Source organism: Embiotoca jacksoni, unplaced genomic scaffold, assembly GCF_022577435.1.
Source record: "Embiotoca jacksoni isolate LCO1_2020_lvr unplaced genomic scaffold, fEmbJac1.0.p SCAF_4, whole genome shotgun sequence".
NCBI classification, from domain to species: domain Eukaryota; kingdom Metazoa; phylum Chordata; class Actinopteri; family Embiotocidae; genus Embiotoca; species Embiotoca jacksoni.
This window is the reverse complement of record NW_027185392.1, coordinates 10,981,520-10,999,435: the sequence shown is the minus strand read 5'-3', so window position 1 is coordinate 10,999,435 and position 17,916 is coordinate 10,981,520. Positions and strand designations below refer to the sequence as shown.

The following is a 17,916-nucleotide window of genomic DNA, read 5'->3' as shown; positions in this document are numbered from 1 at the left end:
GAGTTGTAGAAAACGACAGAAACCTTTCAAACCTTTTACAGTTTGATTTCACACGTGCTTGTTGGCGTCAGCTGACGAAGAATTGAATTCAATATCACGAGCGTCTACTTCAGTACACCGACGATGTACAAATACACAGGTACACACGGGTATACACAAGTATACACAGGTATACACGGGTACACACGAGTATACACAGGTACACACGGGTACACACAAGTATACACAGGTATACACAGGTACACACGGGTACACACAGGTATACACGGGTGTACACGGTATACACGGGTGTACATGGGTATACACGGGTGTACACAAGTATACACGGGTGTACACGGGTATACACGGGTGTACACGGGTATACACGGGTGTACACGGGTGTACACAGTTATACACGGGTACACAGTTATACACGGGTACACACAAGTATACACAGGTACACACGGGTGTACACGGTATACACGGGTGTACATGGGTGTACACGGGTATACACGGGTGTACACAGGTATACACGGGTGTACACAAGTATACACGGGTGTACACGGGTATACACGGGTGTACACGGGTGTACACAGTTATACACGGGTACACAGTTATACACGGGTACACACAAGTATACACAGGTACACACGGGTACACACGGGTACACACAAGTATACACAGGTATACACGGGTATACACAGGTACACACGAGTACACACAAGTATACACAGGTATACACGGGTATACACAGGTATTACTCATATGCGGCGCGTTCGTTCGCATACATCGACGGGGAGCGTGCGTGTAACGTAGGCCAGGGTACACCTGATTTTGTGCACACTTTGCCTGCACGTACACGTCATTGGTGCGCTGCAGCAAAAACCCTGCACACCTAACTTAATATGTGCTGCAGGTTATTTATCTAAAGGGTTCATGGAGATGTCGTCACTCTTCGTCAAAAGGTTGTTTTGAGGTGTGGGTCCACTGCTCTGCACGCCCATCCTCTGCTCAAGACGCCAAGCTACATTAAACTGAGGTGTTTATAGATATTGATGGACCCTGTCATTTCTCACTGTCCAGGATTTTGTTGTTGTTGTTGTTGTTGTTGTTGGTTATGTGGCTTATTTCCCTGTTGTTGATATCGTTGGCATGGCAACGTTAGCTGCTTGAAACGCCCAGCAAACTAGAATAAAGCGTTTATAGATATTGTTGGACCCCTAATTTCCCTAATTACCTCTAATGTCTGCAGCAAGCAGCTTTTACATAAAACAGTCAAATGCAAAGGCTGTTTCACAAGAGCAGAATTAAGAAATCCAGGATAACAGAGTAACGCGAGGCTTTATATTCATAAACATATATATATATATATATATATTTTAAAGCAGGCTTATAGTAACTAACAGAATTTATAACTGTAATAAATAGTTTCTTGATCTAAGTGACTAATAATTGTAAGGCACCAGGAATAATACAGCCTTGTCTGGAGCCGGCAAGCTGCACAGAATAAATCTCCATGATAATTTATGTGCCACTGCTTTCATTAAAACAATCTAAGGCTTAATTTAGCCAGGATACCTGGAAAATCCCAGTTTAGGCTTAAGTATGCCTATATTTTAACTGTATTTTGCACTATTTATGCACTATGTGTTTTTAATGAAATGGTGTTATTACTTCTTTTTTTTTTTAAGCTTCACATTCCAGTGTCTGTACTCGAACCTTCCTCTGTTTAAATAAACACTCCAATGTCCCATGAAAACAATAAACAGACGTAATATTCACTCCAGGTTTTCTTTATAAAATAGGTCTTCTTATACTCTCATATGGTTTTGTATTGTCGTACACAAGATAAGTAAAATCCACACCGTCATACATACAGCTGCACAACAAACCTCCCCTGTGCTCAGAGCATGTTACAGATGTTTTTACGGCTGGCTAGTGTGGCACCAACAGTTATGATTGTGTGGCCCTCTCTTATTAATTTAGAAATGTATTGCTGACAGAACTGGGGTAGAATTACTGCAGCAAGCTCTCTAATTCTTTCTACTGTGGAAAAGTAGCCAACAAAGTTTGTTTTGCTTGTGGCAACACCCAGATTTTCCACAAGTGCTTAGATATCAATCAGTTTCAGAAACCGAAAACCAAACCCTGCAATGACCACAGTGAGTAGATTTGAACCTGTCGGTGGCTTTCAGTTCTCAACACAGACACTGAAACAACTCTCTCAGCCATTGAGAGCTTCAATATTTAATTGTCTTAGAGGGAAATTACTTACTTGATGTTCACAAAACTCCGGTAGCATGTACAAAACTGGATGAAAGTGTCTCAAACCCATAATGAACTTTCTGTTACATCACAGTTTAGTGTTTTTTTTTTCCTGTGTTTGCCACATAGCTTTTATGCTAATGTTTGTGTGGGTGGATGTGCTACACATGTTACCGTCAAATTATTTCTTGGAATCAAAAGTCCAATTAAAAAAAACCCCACCATATTGCGTATTGAATGATGCACCGAGGAGTCTGTTATTAAATATGACTCGTTTGCAAACTGCTGTTGTAAAATTGAAAACAGCACAGATTTAAAAATGTAGTTGTTGGACATTCAAAGAAAAGTCCACTGCAGTGAAGTAAGACAGTGGTTCTTTACCCTATAGTTACCTAATAGTTCACTAAATATCAGTCATACATATCGAGGGTCAGGAAAAGCTGTGGGCACAGATTCCCTCTGGATGTCACCATTTCTTCGGTTTTTTTTTTAAAGAACAGTCTCTGCAGCTCACTGTGTCCCTCTGGCTGGGCTACAAAATTAACACAAATGCTTTTCTGTGGAACAAATACAAATACAAATGTAAGGCATTGGTATGAGAGGCCACTGAGCAACCTCTAGACAGTCAATAGTACAAAAAGACAGTGAGCTCCTCTCACAGCTGCACAGGTGACTACATTGACACATAAGAGTATGGGAGGAGGGGTTTTAAAGGCTAATGTTTGAAAAACACACAGCTCACTGGTGTGTTCGTTTGTCCTTCGTTTTGTGAAAGAACATTCAACCCCAATGACTATCTGTCCCGGCTTTTATTTTCTCAGTCCATGATCTTTAAAACCCTACAGACACACAAAACACAGACTTGACTGTCTTCGGTCTCTCTGCATTCGTTCACAGTGTAAGTATCGGCGGACGAGCGCGAACAGTCATCAGAGACTGTCGGTCCGCTCTGGCTAAAAACCACCGTGAAGCCTTCAAAATCCAACCTTCCTCGAATTCTGTGGGCTTCAGCCCACTAGCAGAGGTCAGAGACGTAATCAAAGTCCCGGAAGCTATCCTGGTCTTTGCGGGAGAGCACACGGGGCTCACGCGGAGGAGTGAGCGTCGGAGGTTCAGTGGTGAACTCCTCGTCGAAGTTACTGACGTCTTCCTTGCCGCTGATAGATGGGACGAAGGGAGGGGGCAGCTTCCTTTGCAGCAACGCCTCCCAGTCCACATTCTTGGAAAAAAAGAGAATGAAAAGTTTTAAAAAGGTCAAATCTTTTTCAGTCCTGCACGCAGTTCTGCAAGACAGTGTAACTGTTTTACTGTCCAAAACTGACCAGAGAGAAAGCTCTGCTTTTAAAAGGTCCCTCCGCTGCCACCTCTCAATACATGTTCATACACCTCTGTGGTTTGGAGTTTAGTTTTAGTCCAATGTGCATGTTTGTACTTCCAGATATCTGCTTTATTTTACTTTCTTTAGTAAACCAACTGTAGTTCTATAACTCTAAATTATATTTGTCCTAAGCCACAGACGCTTTGAAAATTATGAGCGCTGCTACTTCACAAAAGGGCCTCAGCAATGAGATCTGGACGTTCGTCAGTTTTAAACACTGCAGGGAGGAATAATGCAAGCAGCCAAAGGGAGCTGTTAGATGAGGAGCCGCAGACGACAGGCTCCGTCTGCAGCTCCAAAGACCTCGTCAGTGTACTTACTCTGAAAAATGGCTGCTTCTTCACCTCCTCTGCATCCTTCTCACCAGAACCCAGTCTTCTCTCAGGGTTCCTCCTTAACAGCTGCGCACACACAAAGAAAAAGACATTATGATGGGAAATAACAGTCAAACATTAATATGACTTGTGTGATTATGAGTAAGTGAGTGTGTCAGATTGTCAACTGTGTTGTGATTACGTTTTTCATATGTATGTGCAGCATTTGTCACGTATAGTTAGTGTGTGACAAAAATGGCGAGATGGTGAGAAATTGTGTGTGTGTGTGTGTGTGTGTGTGTGTGTGTGTGTTCTTACTCTTCTCATGACGCCAATAGCCTCCGTGGAGAGGAAGCGTGGGTAGCGGACTTCATCATTCACAATGCTGTCAAACACCTCCTCTTCATCATCCCCTGGGAATGGAGACTACACACAGCAACACACAGAGAACACACAAAAACCCACTTAATACAAACAATTTCAGAAATTTGAAATTCACAAATCAATGTGTTAACCACAGTGAATATGTAATATGACGTGTAGGAACCTCTCACATCTTATAAATATAAAGTATCTTTACATATACTGCAAGAAACGCAGCACATTTGCACTGTGCTTAGTTACATCGATCACCTTTACGCTTTTATCTTTTTGGTCTTTTGTTAAATTCACAATTTAAGGTAATTACAAAACATTTTAAGATCTGGACATAATCAGATTCGTCTTTCAGAGAAACACTGTCTCACCTACAAGCTCTGCTGTGAAAGCTCAGTGACGAATCGGATAAATGTGAAAAGCTGCTATGGTGCATTCACATAAAAATTCACGCAGCTGTCACCTGCTGCACGGTGTAAAAAGATTGACTTTGTGCATGTTATTTCTCACCTCTCCCACCAACATTTCATAGATGAGGACTCCCAGACCCCACCAGTCTACTGCTCTGGTGTAGGATGTGTCTGTGAGGACCTCTGGAGCCAAAAACTCTGGAGTCCCACAGAACGTGCTGGTCCGGTCGCCAAAACCCATCCCTACAAACAGAGGCAGACAAATGAAAGTCTTGCAGAACGTGTGGAAGGTTTACTTCCTAATTTCCTTTGTCTCTTTTGTTGTAACTTTGTGACTTAGATGAGGAAAACCTTGAAGTCTATCGTGTTTAATCTTTGGTGTTTCATTGTTTGTTTAACTTGTTATTTTTATATCAACACCTCTGTGTTTCTGAGTCTGAGACAAAATTGGCAGCCTGCTTCAGGAGCTCTCTACATGTGCACACCTCCTGACACAATCATTGTTCAAAATAAACTTGTATCCTGGCAGAAAAATCTTCACAACAGAGGCAAACTGCATACAGACGCAACACGAAAAAAAAAAAAACACAATCTGTCAGTAACATGGATGTCCACCTTCTTTACACAGTCCAAAGTCAGCAATCTTCACATATCCATCTGTGTCTAGCAGCAGGTTGTCAAGCTTGAGATCTCTGGGAGGGAGAAGAGATGTAGGTGAGAATCGTTGTCTCTTTGCAGTATTTCACCAGACACAGCAGTGAGCACACAAGGAGTTTAAAGACACACACACTCTGTAGCCCCTCTGTCTACAGCCATCCTCGCAGCTGAAAGGCTGTGCTGCACTGAGACTGCAAAGCTGTGTCAAATAAAAATGTCAAGTATTTAATGGGAATTCATAGGGATAGGAATTATTCTGGAAGATCTTTGATGAAATTCTTTTGTCAAAGAGTTTGCATTAATCGTTTCAGAATTCCAAAAGAAACACAGGTCGATGTTTGTAGCTTCTCCACTGCACATTTTGAACATCTTTTGCACAGATTCAAGTGGTGGGTGTTTTGTCGCTTCTTGAATAGAAACAAAAGTCTTTTGTGTTTTTTCTATAGCGTTAGAAAACAGGCTTGTGTGGCGTCCACTCACCTGTAAACAATCTTATGGTCATGGAGGAACTGAAGTCCAAGAACCACACAGGCTGCATAAAACCTGAAGTCAAAACAGAGAAACATCATTACTACCCTCCAGCTACACAGGATTAAATGTAAACCTCAGTAAATAGCAGATGATGCTTTCAGATCACAAGTGACCAAATCTGCTGTGAGGTTTGACAACCAGCTGTGTGCCAGCTGTTGCACTGCTTTGATACTGATAACACTACTGCTGAAGGGCTAAGCAGCTGCTGCTGGTCCTACTGTAAATAAGTGTATCTCTAACTGAAAATGTAATTAGTTGTATGTACCTGACACTACCGACACCGTGTTTAAAAGCCTGAGCTTTTCTTTTAACCATATTTCCTTATAAAGCCGTGCACATACATTGTAAACCCAAACATAATGTACATGCCAGTTCATTGGGACACTTAATGGAACTGAGCCTTTATTAATGTCATTTATTTTACCTGTACATTCCTGCTACTACTAAGTTGAAAATGCCTGCTGTGAAAAAGGTTTATAGTTTTAAGAAGGAATCTCTTTACTGGACGGAAAAATGTACAAGAACTATCAGTGTTGGTGGGTGAGTGGTGTTTTAACACTGAAGTGAGACACATGAGTTTATCCTTAAACTACAGACTCCAAAATAACCCTGAAAGTCTGGCGTACTGGGGCTGTAACTACATAAAATGTACATTTATTAAAACTAACAAAGTTTGTTAGTTCACTTTGAGAAGTGAGTAAGTAAAAAATAATGGCAGAATAATTTAGGTAGCATTTTGTGTCACACACACACACACACACACACACACACACACACACACACACACACACACACACTACGTACACGGCCCGTGGCTCTGTGAAGACGTCTGCGTGGATGTGCATCATTAGGTCGCCTCCTGCTGTGTACTCCATGACAAAACACACGTGCTCTGGTGTCTGGAAACACGCGAACAGGTTGACCAGGAAGGGATGGTGCGACAAGTTGACGATCTCAAAGATACGCTTCTCGCACATCAAACTGGAGGAGGAAGGAGAGACAAAGTGGATAAAGAGGCAAAATAAAGTGAACAAAAGAGGAAGGAAAGTAAAGACAAAGGGGACAGAGATTATCAGGAGGAGGAGGAGGAGGAGGAAGAGGCGGAAGAGGAAATGAAAAGTGGAGAAAGACAGGAGGACGCAGAAGATTAGAGAAAAGTGAGAAAAGAGATCGAGTCGATGGAAAACATTAAAGGGACATTTATTCATCATTGGACAGTGTTTATCTTGGCCAATGAGACACACATGCTCAGCCCACAGATGAAGTTTAATCATGTTGATACAAAACAAGGCGCCGTAGATTATATACTGTGTATAAAAGTATAATTGGAGCTCTGAAACTTCAGGCAAAAAAATGGCAACCAGTCACATAAGCACATGTTTGAGGAATAAACACATCACAGACCTCTCCACCTCATCCCGAGAGATGATGTCTCCTTTTTTCAGGGCTTTGATGGCGTACGTTGTGCCTGTCTTCTTGTACTCTGACAACAACACCTGGAGACACACAGACACACTTTTAAGCAAGTCCTTTTTGACTGATCATCATCAATATGCATGAGACATATTTAGCTCCAGCAGCCAGAGCACTTTGCATTGGACGTTAAATGTTTCACAAACAGAAAAGGAAGAGAGTTGTAAAATACAGAAATCTGAGACATGTTTAATATGTGCACAAATACAGGCATCTAACACGTCAAAGAACCCAAACTTTTTTCCTTTTTTTACTTTTTAGAAACTATCTTGTATATATGGTCTTTTGGTTATGATGCGACTATCACATCACTTTCAGCTTTTTTCTTATTTCTGGAAACATGTTTGCACAAACCTCCTGATGCTGCCAGAGAAAGTCCAAAGCTTGAAACACACTGCAATCCATAAGGGTTATAAGTCCAAGACTATTGTCGCTGTATGTACTGTACCTCTATTTGTGAACATACGAAACCACTTTTTTTTTTCCTTTGTGTTATTACAGATCTGTTTGCTGAACTTTTGCTGAATATTTGTGAATTCCAAGTCAAAAAGTTTGATGCATTAAAAAAAAAGTGAATTTGTGAAACTGTACCTTCCCAAAGTGTCCCCTGCCCAACACAGCGATCAGCCTGAAGTCGTGGAGGGACAGAGGACCTTTCCTCTGCTTACTGGAGACACAGACACGCATTTAAAGTGGATACCAAAGATAAAATAGAAGTACATCAGTTGCTCATATGGCAGACATGAAAGTTGAGTGTGGGTACAGATCTCTGTAAAGTATGTGGATGTAACGTTGGACAGCAGACATTTTGACTTGTAACAGGAAGAATAGCAGACATGTTATAAATAACGATGTCATAAATAACTATCAAAGTGTCTCGGTAAGACAGGCCGGTTAATGCAATTCTTCCAGGGCGGGGTCACACTGGACAGGCCGCCAGTCAATCACATGACCTTTCACACTTGCAATCATACCTACATATTTAATACCTGCATGATTTATGACGGTGGAAGGGAAAACTTAAAAAGTCGGAGGATGTTTTGAGGCGACAGTGCGAACCACTGCACACCTTTGCTGCCCAAAATTAAATTAATTTCATAATTTACAGTCGTGCTTTTCATTTTGCCACAAGTCAAAATGTCATCTGTGAAAAAGGCCTATTTGTTATTAATACACAAACAAGTATGTTGCACATAGGGCAAAAAAGTGTTTCTGTGCATGTGTGTGTACCTGCTGACAGATGGGGTGAGGACAGGGGACTCAGGGGTGAGGTCTCGGGGGGAGAAGGGCTCGATGGCTGGCTGTCGGTCCTTATGGAGGACATGCAAGGGAAGAGACATAAAGGAAAAGACACGCAGAGACAAAAGATGACACAAAATGAAAGACAAGAAGCACAGTTTGGAGGTGAAACTTACTGTCCCTGCTCTGTGTTTCAAACCAGATAGACTGGACCAAAAATCCACAAAGCCGTGTTTTATGAAAATAACCTCCTCCCAGTAGATTTATATGTTAAACAGCCTGGTGAGAAAACATTGGACGGCCAGTGTCGTTTTAACTCCACTGTAGCTGTGCAGCTAACAGGAAGAACAGCTGGCGGTAAGTACAGTGACATAGAAACAGAGAACTGACCGTAAAGATATTTCAGTAGCTTTTTCATTCACATAATATGAGAGAGACTGTACAGATGGGAAAGATGCCCAACTGAGTGCTCGCAAAATCAGTATAAAACGATATATATATCACTTTGGAATTGAATTACACGGAAAAACTAAAACTTTGGACCACCTAAAAAAATGTAAGTGATGGCATGAAAGGTTTGACATTGACTGTGTCCTGCTGTCAGTTTACATAGTATCCAAATACAAAAATAGTTTCAAACATAAACGCAAATTAGTAAGTTTCATTGAAATGAACAAACTAATAATTTTCAGATATTATAGAGTGAGAAAAAAAGAAATCGATTGAACATTTTTTTAATCAAATTGACAGTTATTAGGGGGAAACTTAATAATTCCGTCAAAAGCAGTTTGTTTTCACTTGTTGTCACTCAAAGTTAAGTTTTGCACTCTCGTTGTGAATGACAGAAATCCGAGAAAGATTTGTCCATCTTAAAAATACAGTTCAAACTCAACCTAAATTGTAATTATTATGGCCTACATTATAGACATTTACAACATTCTCAGATTAAAGTAAGAAAGGTGCAACTGTGTTGATTTATTTCATATTTTGATATTCAAAGGAGATCAGTTACTTTTCTCTTTTCCTGGGAATTCAGGTTTAGCACGTTTTACTTCAGCTGTTTAAAATGACCTTTTTTATACACCAACCCTCATCACTCACTTCCCCTATTTCCCAGGTGTCTCCTGTCTCTGTCCGTCTCACCGGAGTGGGTGTGTCTGAGTCTCTCTTGTAATCGCCTCTCATCGGAGAGTCGCTGTCCAGACTCAACTTCTCCACTGAGATCTCCCTGGAAAATCCACGCAGACGCACACAAACAGACCAACATGGTAATGCAGACGGACAAACAGACACACAAAAAAACACGAAAGGGTAGAAAAAGCATCGCGTGCTATATTCATCATCAGGAAACACAGGGGAAAAGGTTCAAGGAATGCTGCTGTGTTTGATAGCAACGTCTGACTGACGGCTATCAAAGGTCACACCCAGATGCGGAGTGTTTCTCCAGTGTACGTCTGTGCAGCTTGTGTGCCATTTACTTGGGCTTGCTGTGTGTGATGTTTGTGTTATCTGCGAATGTCTCACCCAGAGCTGAGTGTCAGGCTGTGTGCGTTGGGACTGTAGGTTCCTGAGTTGTTGACAGTGGGGATGGCGTTTCGAAGCAGCCTCACCCACGTGCCGATATCCACGTTCATCTGACGAGCCCGAAGGAACGCCTTGCCTGGAAATACACACACACGCACACACACGCACACATTTAAGAGTCAGTAATGTCTTGCAGAGCAGATCGTCATTAATCACCCACACTCATAAGTATCTATATCAGACTGAAGACACACCTGAGCTTTTAAAACTGTTCAGCTTTCCGTAATCAAAAACTTCACATTTGTGTTCCTTTGAGGTATATTAGTTGTTTTTCTTTTGAGAAAGAAACCAGGAGGCGGTATACAAGAACCCAAGTCTGAAACATTTTGATCTATTCAAAAACTGCTTTTTGCTCCTTTAGAAATATGAATTGAGAAAAGAATTGTGACTGACTTAGCATTTTTTGCTAAAACTTGAGTTTTACTGAAAAAAAAAAATTACATTATATTAACAATAAAATAGTCTTGGCAATGACATCTTTTCACACACACACACACGCGTCAAATATGAGGAAGATTAGTTGTTCTATGAAAAATAAACATTATTTACACTAGATAGTGAAAAAGCGTGCACATGATAAAAAAATAAAATAAAAATACAACCTGGTTGCGCCAAATTAGTGTAAAAAGATAAATCAATGTCAGAGACTGATGTAACCGAAAACTGTCTTGTCTGGTTAATCCGGTCAAATAGAGGTGTCAAATTATAATTTACAGATAACATGATTCCTTTATAATCATTATATCGCAAGGATCTTGTTTTTTCCTCATCTTGACTGTCTGGAATAAAATCATGATCCATCACATCATCAGATCATTTTAGATGCTGAATTTTAGATGCTAGGCTGAAATATTGATCATGTAAAACTTTCTAATAATGCACTTTTCGATAAATGCTATCTGAATAACAAGATTGTTCACCACTGGAGGGTGCTGTGTTCTAAATGGAAAATACAGCAAACATAAGATTTAACAGCAGTGTGCTTCCCCTCAGATTGCGTTAATTTCCTCATTAAGATTATTACAGTTTAATAAACCTGCTTCTGATGTTTCTCTGTATGAACTGCACTCAGGCTGTTGAGTAGAAAACAGAAGAATATCATCAGAGATTATTTTTCCTCTAAACTCTGTCAGTTTCCCACCTTGCTGTTTAGAAAAGACTTTCTTCTGCCTCTGGAGGCGAGGAACTCTTTCAATGACCGGGTTATAGAAGGTCACCTGGAAAACACACAAAAACAAAACATCACAAACAAACAAACAAACCCCCCTAACACACCCATATTTCATTTACAGACATCACACTCAGACAAAACCTTTCAAGTATGAGATATCAAAGCAGTGTTTCCCAGCACAGGTGCAGGTGACAGCTAGTGAGTAGGTGTATGTGCACACATCTGAATATTCTTGTATAGCACTTACGTGTCATGTATGCAACACATGTATGTCTACTTTTGTGTATAGCTGTCATTTTCCCAATTTTTTTCTTGGTTGCGTGAGTATGTTGTGTCATGATTTGTGTGTGTCTGTGTGTGATTACTGTATACCTCCGCCAGCAGCAGGCCCTGAGGCTCCAGCTCCATCTGAACTCTGTGTTTCTGGTTGTCCAGGAACTCCTCCAGCTTCAGGTACTTCAGAGCGCACAGCGAGCGGTAGTCCTTCCAGTAGACTGCAATCTCCATCTCCCTCGACTAAAACACACACACAAAGACACACAGGGAAAAAAGGGCCTTTTATTGTCACGAAGGATACTTGCATCATGTCTCGTGTTAATGTGCAGATTTGTGGGAGTGGATGTGCATACTGACCCTTTCCAGCTCCACAGTGAAGGTCTGGTCCCAGGCCTGTTCTCCCACAGTCCTCCAGGCTGTCTGGCCCACCACTGTGTTATCCAGCTTTAGCACCGCGCTCACCTCAGCTACACACATATAACAAATATTTCCTCTTTAGGTGACATTCCTATGCACTTCAGCCTGAACCTGTATAAAAATAAAAATGACTTTACGCTTACACTACAATACGTAATCTAATTTAAATCAGCAGTGCAGAGTTTCTGTCTCCTCTCTGCCAGTGACAGTAATTACAAAACATTGCAGTGCTCACATCAGGCTGCGCTGCTTTCCCCGCACTACTGTTGCGGCTGTAAAATGGTGGTTGAATTGTGGAAAAATTTACGAAAACGTGTCACAACCGCAATAGAACGACTCGTTTCATGAACCCCAGACAGCAGATTTAAAAACTCTGCATTCTATGAAATACAGATGATTACGGAGTGCCATTTGTTTCCTTGGAGACGCAGCAGAAAGTGCTGCAGCAGAAAGTGCAAGACCATAAAAAGCTGCTAGAGAACTGCCTTTTCAGAGTATTAAATCAATCGCGTGAAAATTGCTGATGTTGCTGTATGTGAGCAGTGACCTGTGTTATCTAATCTGACCAGCCTACAGTGAGTACCGTCAGTCTCACCAACACAGTTAACATGGATTAGCTGCATTGCATTGAAAATAAGATGTTGAGAGACAAAGACTCATCCGGCCACTTACAGGAGAGTTCGTCCGTCTTGCTGGGCGTCTTCCCGCTGACAGAGCCGCTGCGTCCGTAGAGTCCCTTGCTGCCTCTCATGAAGGACCTGGTGTCTCCGGGGCTGTAGCAGGGCAGCATGACAGCTGTTCCTTTATTGCGACCTGGGACCACTTCCAACAACCCAACACAGCCGAGCACCTGCACCTGTAAGGTACCTGAAGACAGAGGAAAACGATGCATGTGAAACCAATAACAGATCAAACGACACTAAGACCAAATTAATCTGTCTCAATTCAAAAGGAAAAGTTTTGCAGATGCTATAAACATATATGCTTTTTACCTTGTGTACACATGCATCCACATCTTTAAACTCTATGCACATGCATAAAGCCTAGAGACTGCTTCTACAACTAGCCATAAATGGATGGAAATAAAATCACTGAAGCCATTACAGACTTGTTGCATATTCATATGAATTTACTCGTGCTAGAACAAAAACGAGCTTGTACATAAAAGGATATTAACTTTACTACTGTGCACGAGCACAACAACAGGTTCTTTTATTTAACAAACGTGTCTGAAAATAAAATAAAAAAATCCCTTTCAGACAGTTTTTTGCATTAATGTTTGTTAACCACATTATCACAAAAAAGAAGTGCTGAATGTTCCTAAAATTAAGTGAAAATGAATTGATCTGTCTGCCTTTTGTTGTTGAAAAGGTTCCAGCGTTCATCCAGATGGTTTCTTGATTTCAAAGAACAGCAGGGAAAATCTCATCCCACTAAATCGATTGATAGACAGCTCCAAATACACTAATTAGGTCCACTTCTATGTATTTCCTACTGTGGCAGTCAGTTAGTATGTCTGAAATGTTTTTCTGTAAGCTCCTGTGCTCATCTAAACAATACAATTCAGTAAATATTTCATAAATCTAAATTTGAATTGTACCTGGGTGACAGGTTTCATCTGGTGGAGTTCATACATGAGCAATGTTACTGTGCGGAAGCGTGCAGGTGTCTGCCTCCTTCTGAGTCCGACTCACTGAGCGTCTATACCTTCATATAACTTTATTTGACATAAACGTACCAGTGAGAGGTGAGGGCTTATTGAGGGTGCTGTACTGGTTGTGAAGATAGGGGGCGCCGTGGCGGGAGCTGAATGCCGGTGAGGAGGCCAGGACCAGCTCCTCTTTGATGACGCTGGCCTTGGGATGGTCCTCCGGCAGGTCCGCCAGACGCTGGTCCAGAGAATCTCTCAGCAGGTCCAACCGCTGAGACGCCTCGCTCAGACGAGACTGTGCCTGCAGAGCATCGACACATTGAGGCTTTAATACACATTAATTTCCCATGGGGGACCCCTTAAATTGTTAGGTAGACATCAAGTACTCAAGTAGCTGTCCATCCTACCTCACGGTGAACACCAAGCATCACATCTTATTTTAGTCTCATTTGAAAGCAATTAACTGCTCATCTGATGTGTTTATCAGGCTATACATGACTGTAGAGATGATCAAAATATATTTGCTTGTTGCATCATATTCAAAAGTTATAAGTTAGGTTTGCATGACTTTTGTGGTGGAGTTACAGAATAGTAAAGACTTAAGAGTGAGGTTTAAAAGACAGAAATTTCAGCACATAGTGGAAGAACAGGTGGTTCATTGGTGCTGATCAACAACCATCAACACCCGCACTGACATTTTGATTTGTGGAGGCAATGGAAGACAAGTGTGCTGTCGTGAAGATATCTCTCAAATGTTATTATGAGCAGAGACTGTACATTACAGCACTTGAAGCTGCTCTCTGAAATGTCCGTCTTCACAGAAGACTTTTTTGCTGCATTGCTTTTGGTATCCTGTGCTTTTCTGGACTAAAAGTCAAATTATATCACATCCGGATACCTGAGGATGTCACGACGTTGTAAAAACTGCTTTAATCTCAGCAAAACATGATTTCAGTGAAAACGTATATATATGATCAAATAAAATAAACACCTGTATCAACATCAGCAGGTGTGTCCGTATGATGATGTCACTGATACAGCTTACACAGGTGTGTCTGCTTTGTGAAGTGTGAGAGAAAACATCTTGCAGGATGTGTGTGTGTTGTTTATCTCACCTCAGACAGAGCTTTCTTGTCCTGAACCTTGCTGGCCCCCAGGAGTCGGAGGACGTTTTTGGCCCCCTCAGCAACAGCGTGCTCCACCCTGTAGTGATGTCTCAGCTCTTCGATTCGCAGCTCCACCCCGCACAGGTCGTGGTTACCTGCATAGAGGTGAGAGAAGAGGATTTACACAGTTCAAGTCAGGCTGTTCAGGCAGCACCGTGGTGCAGTGGTTAGCATTGTCACCTCACAGCCAAAAGGTGCAGGGTTCAAATCCAGGCCTGGGGCCCTCTGTGCAGAGTCTGTATGTTCTCCCTGTGCCTGCATGGGTTCCCCTCAGGTACCCTGGCTTCCTTGTTTCCATCTGTCTCTACATGGCCCTGTGATAGGCTGGCAACCTGTCCAGGGTATACCCTGCCTTCACCCTAAGTGAGTTGGGATAGGCTAGTCCTCAAAATTTTATTTCTACACCTTTTTGCAGTAAGTAAATGATTGTGTCACTTTATTCAAAATTATCACTGTTGTTAGCAGTTTACATTTTAGACTGGTCAGCTATGGTTGACTTCTCACAGCTACACCACTGTCCTCCTTATCGTTACTGGAAGAGGCACGATAATGTATTAAAAAAACAAGCAAGGCTAAATTCTGACATGAATCAGGATTAGTTTAAAAAAGTATTTTTCCCCTAAATAAATACCATTGTGATGATTCATAAATCAAACTGTGATCACATTCCTAATTCTTTCTGCCCTTTCTACAGGTCAGAGGTCACCACAGAGGGCAGATGAGGAATCCTGACTTCCAGCATCAAGGTTTATGTTGCATTATGCCTCTGCAACCAACTTACTTTGTTTTATTCTTAAACCAAATAAAGTTTGACAATATATTCTAAAGTGTTGTTATCAGTGGTCTTTGATCATTTTCTTAGACATTGCTTTTCAGACATTGCTTGCTGAGTATTTACCCGGCGATTGTAATTTCTCCAACTGTTCAATAATGTTTTAAATTGTCTAGTATAAAAAAGTATTTTGATAATATATTATGGTAAAGTAATACATTTGGTTTTTTACATTCATGCAATTAGAATCCAATCACTTTAGAAATCACACTTTATTGGAGAAGAAATTATGGTAGTGACATAAATATTTGGAAATATATGGAGAGATATAAAAGATATAAAAACAAAAACAAATCTATGTCCAGTTTTTCACAACAGTTTATAGCAACAGCAGCTGTATCCGCCGAGGAATGAACCGCTTGTGTTGTTGTCCCACCAGGATCTGTGGAGCTGACATCTGGCAGCAGGTAACAACTGGCTGTTGACGTCACGTGTGATGTCAGGCTGGGGTCGCTGGACAAACATTGCTCCAAAACTGCCTTGATGTAAATCAAGGTGTTGAATTTTCTCCGAGAGGGAACAAAAGGCACAGCAGCAATGTTTACACTGTCTCATAGCATCCACAGCTAAACAGCTAACAACAACTACATCACGTGTCTAGAAACGACGGTTGAGGCTGCTTGTATTCAATCCTCTGCCATCTGAAACTTTTAACCCAAACGATGTCCTCGGCCCACCTGACGCCCACCTGCTCCATCCTCCTCACCCCGGCCTTATGCACCTCATACACGGCTACCTCGCCGCCTGCTGAGCCCAGTGTCTGGCTCTCAAACCCGTGACGTTTCAACCAATCCAGATAAAAATGCAACACATTTTATAAACCGACGAGTAAATAAACGGATCATTTACTGGCTTGTCATCTGTGTTAGCGCAACTAATTTGCTGGCAGACGTTACATATGTAATAAGATTACTGTGCTTTCAGAAACACTCACGTTACTTTATTACAAAGTTGGACTACTTGTTGCGAAATGAAAAAGTCGTGAATTGAGGACCACGTTTCCAGCTGAAGTATAAGCGGGCGAAGGTTACTGTGAAGCATGTTGCTTCTGGGGAGAAGTTGAGTTTGTGTTTCCTACCGGTGGGTGTCTGCGCCATGTTGCCTCTTCACTTGCCGATGTTAATGAGTGCGCGTGCACGAAGCCTCCTCATCGGGGACGGGAGGGGCGGGCATGGGGAGGGGAGGAGAGGAGAGGAGAGGGGCGGGCATGGGGAGGGGAGGAGAGGAGAGGAGAGGGGCGGGCATGGGGAGGAGAGGAGAGGAGAGGAGAGGAGAGGGGAGGGGAGGAGAGGAGAGGAGAGGAGAGGAGAGGAGAGGAGAGGAGAGGAGAGGAGAGGAGAGGAGAGGAGAGGGGCGGGCATGGGGAGGGGAGGAGAGGAGAGGGAGGAGAGGGAAGAGAGGAGAGGGGCGGGGTCGGAGCGCAGCGGGAGGAGGAGACCGAGAGTTGTATTCCTTCAAATTGTGAGGCTCAGTCCGCTCTCCTCTCAAAGTTACCTACTACAGCTTTGAAGTTCTCTTGTTGTGGCAGCGGTGTGTTAAAGGGAAGTTAGGTTGATGCCGTAATGCATGTGATGTATTGCACAAGAGTCAGACGAAGAAAACATTAGTAGCGCCTGGAGGCAGGCAGCCTCTGAGTATTCCTCAGCGAGCTGCGTTAGCTTTAGCTCCAATCTGTGTTTCCAAATGGACCCATCACCCAGCAGTTAAAAAAACAACAACTCTCCTCCTTTATATTTGTAAAACGACCTTATCGTTACCCAGCCAACAGTAACAAGATGTACTGCAACAATACTTAACCAAAAGAAAAATCACCAATTATAGCCTTTATGTACAATTTAATATTTCCAGTTAATTTTAACCGTAGACTGATGAGAAAAATGCAACCAGTGCCTGTGATGAACATGCACAATTACTTATTTCAAGGACTGGGTAATGGTAACGAGGTGCAACGCTCTCAAGTCAAATTTTAAAGCATATTCAAACTCCCTCCCTTAAAAAAACCACACAAAAAAACAGACATCTCAGAGTAGCACAATTACAGCGAAGTGGTTGGTTTAATGGCACAGTGGCCTCCTCTCAGAGGGCATCGAACACAATGGAGCACACAGACATGGGAAGAGAAGAGGTGAGACAAGGAAAAGGACAATAGGATAAATAGCACTAAACAGAGACATATGACACATTCAAGTACAGTATCA

The 17,916-nt window shown here is 42.0% G+C and overlaps 1 protein-coding gene across 3 annotated transcripts in view; it reads right to left on the bottom strand.

The window, feature by feature from the left end:
- Positions 1-1,756: 1,756 nt before the first annotated feature.
- Positions 1,757-17,916, bottom strand: part of pkn1a (protein kinase N1a) — a 50,963-nt gene continuing 34,803 nt past the window's right edge. For 2 of the 3 annotated variants that reach the window (XM_069167218.1, XM_069167217.1), the window contains exons 6-23: positions 14,836-14,981; positions 13,808-14,021; positions 12,742-12,936; positions 12,010-12,119; positions 11,749-11,892; positions 11,347-11,422; positions 10,146-10,281; positions 9,723-9,849; positions 8,613-8,692; positions 7,974-8,049; positions 7,314-7,405; positions 6,714-6,890; positions 5,859-5,921; positions 5,337-5,413; positions 4,822-4,964; positions 4,255-4,362; positions 3,943-4,023; positions 1,757-3,463 (exon numbers count right to left, since the gene is read on the bottom strand). In XM_069167218.1, coding sequence (XP_069023319.1) covers positions 3,260-3,463; positions 3,943-4,023; positions 4,255-4,362; positions 4,822-4,964; positions 5,337-5,413; positions 5,859-5,921; positions 6,714-6,890; positions 7,314-7,405; positions 7,974-8,049; positions 8,613-8,692; positions 9,723-9,849; positions 10,146-10,281; positions 11,347-11,422; positions 11,749-11,892; positions 12,010-12,119; positions 12,742-12,936; positions 13,808-14,021; positions 14,836-14,981 — 2,249 coding nt within the window. In that variant the 3' untranslated portion in view covers positions 1,757-3,259. The remainder of the gene's footprint in view (positions 3,464-3,942; positions 4,024-4,254; positions 4,363-4,821; positions 4,965-5,336; positions 5,414-5,858; positions 5,922-6,713; positions 6,891-7,313; positions 7,406-7,973; positions 8,050-8,612; positions 8,693-9,722; positions 9,850-10,145; positions 10,282-11,346; positions 11,423-11,748; positions 11,893-12,009; positions 12,120-12,741; positions 12,937-13,807; positions 14,022-14,835; positions 14,982-17,916) is intronic. The other variant, XM_069167219.1, reaches the window with a different exon arrangement.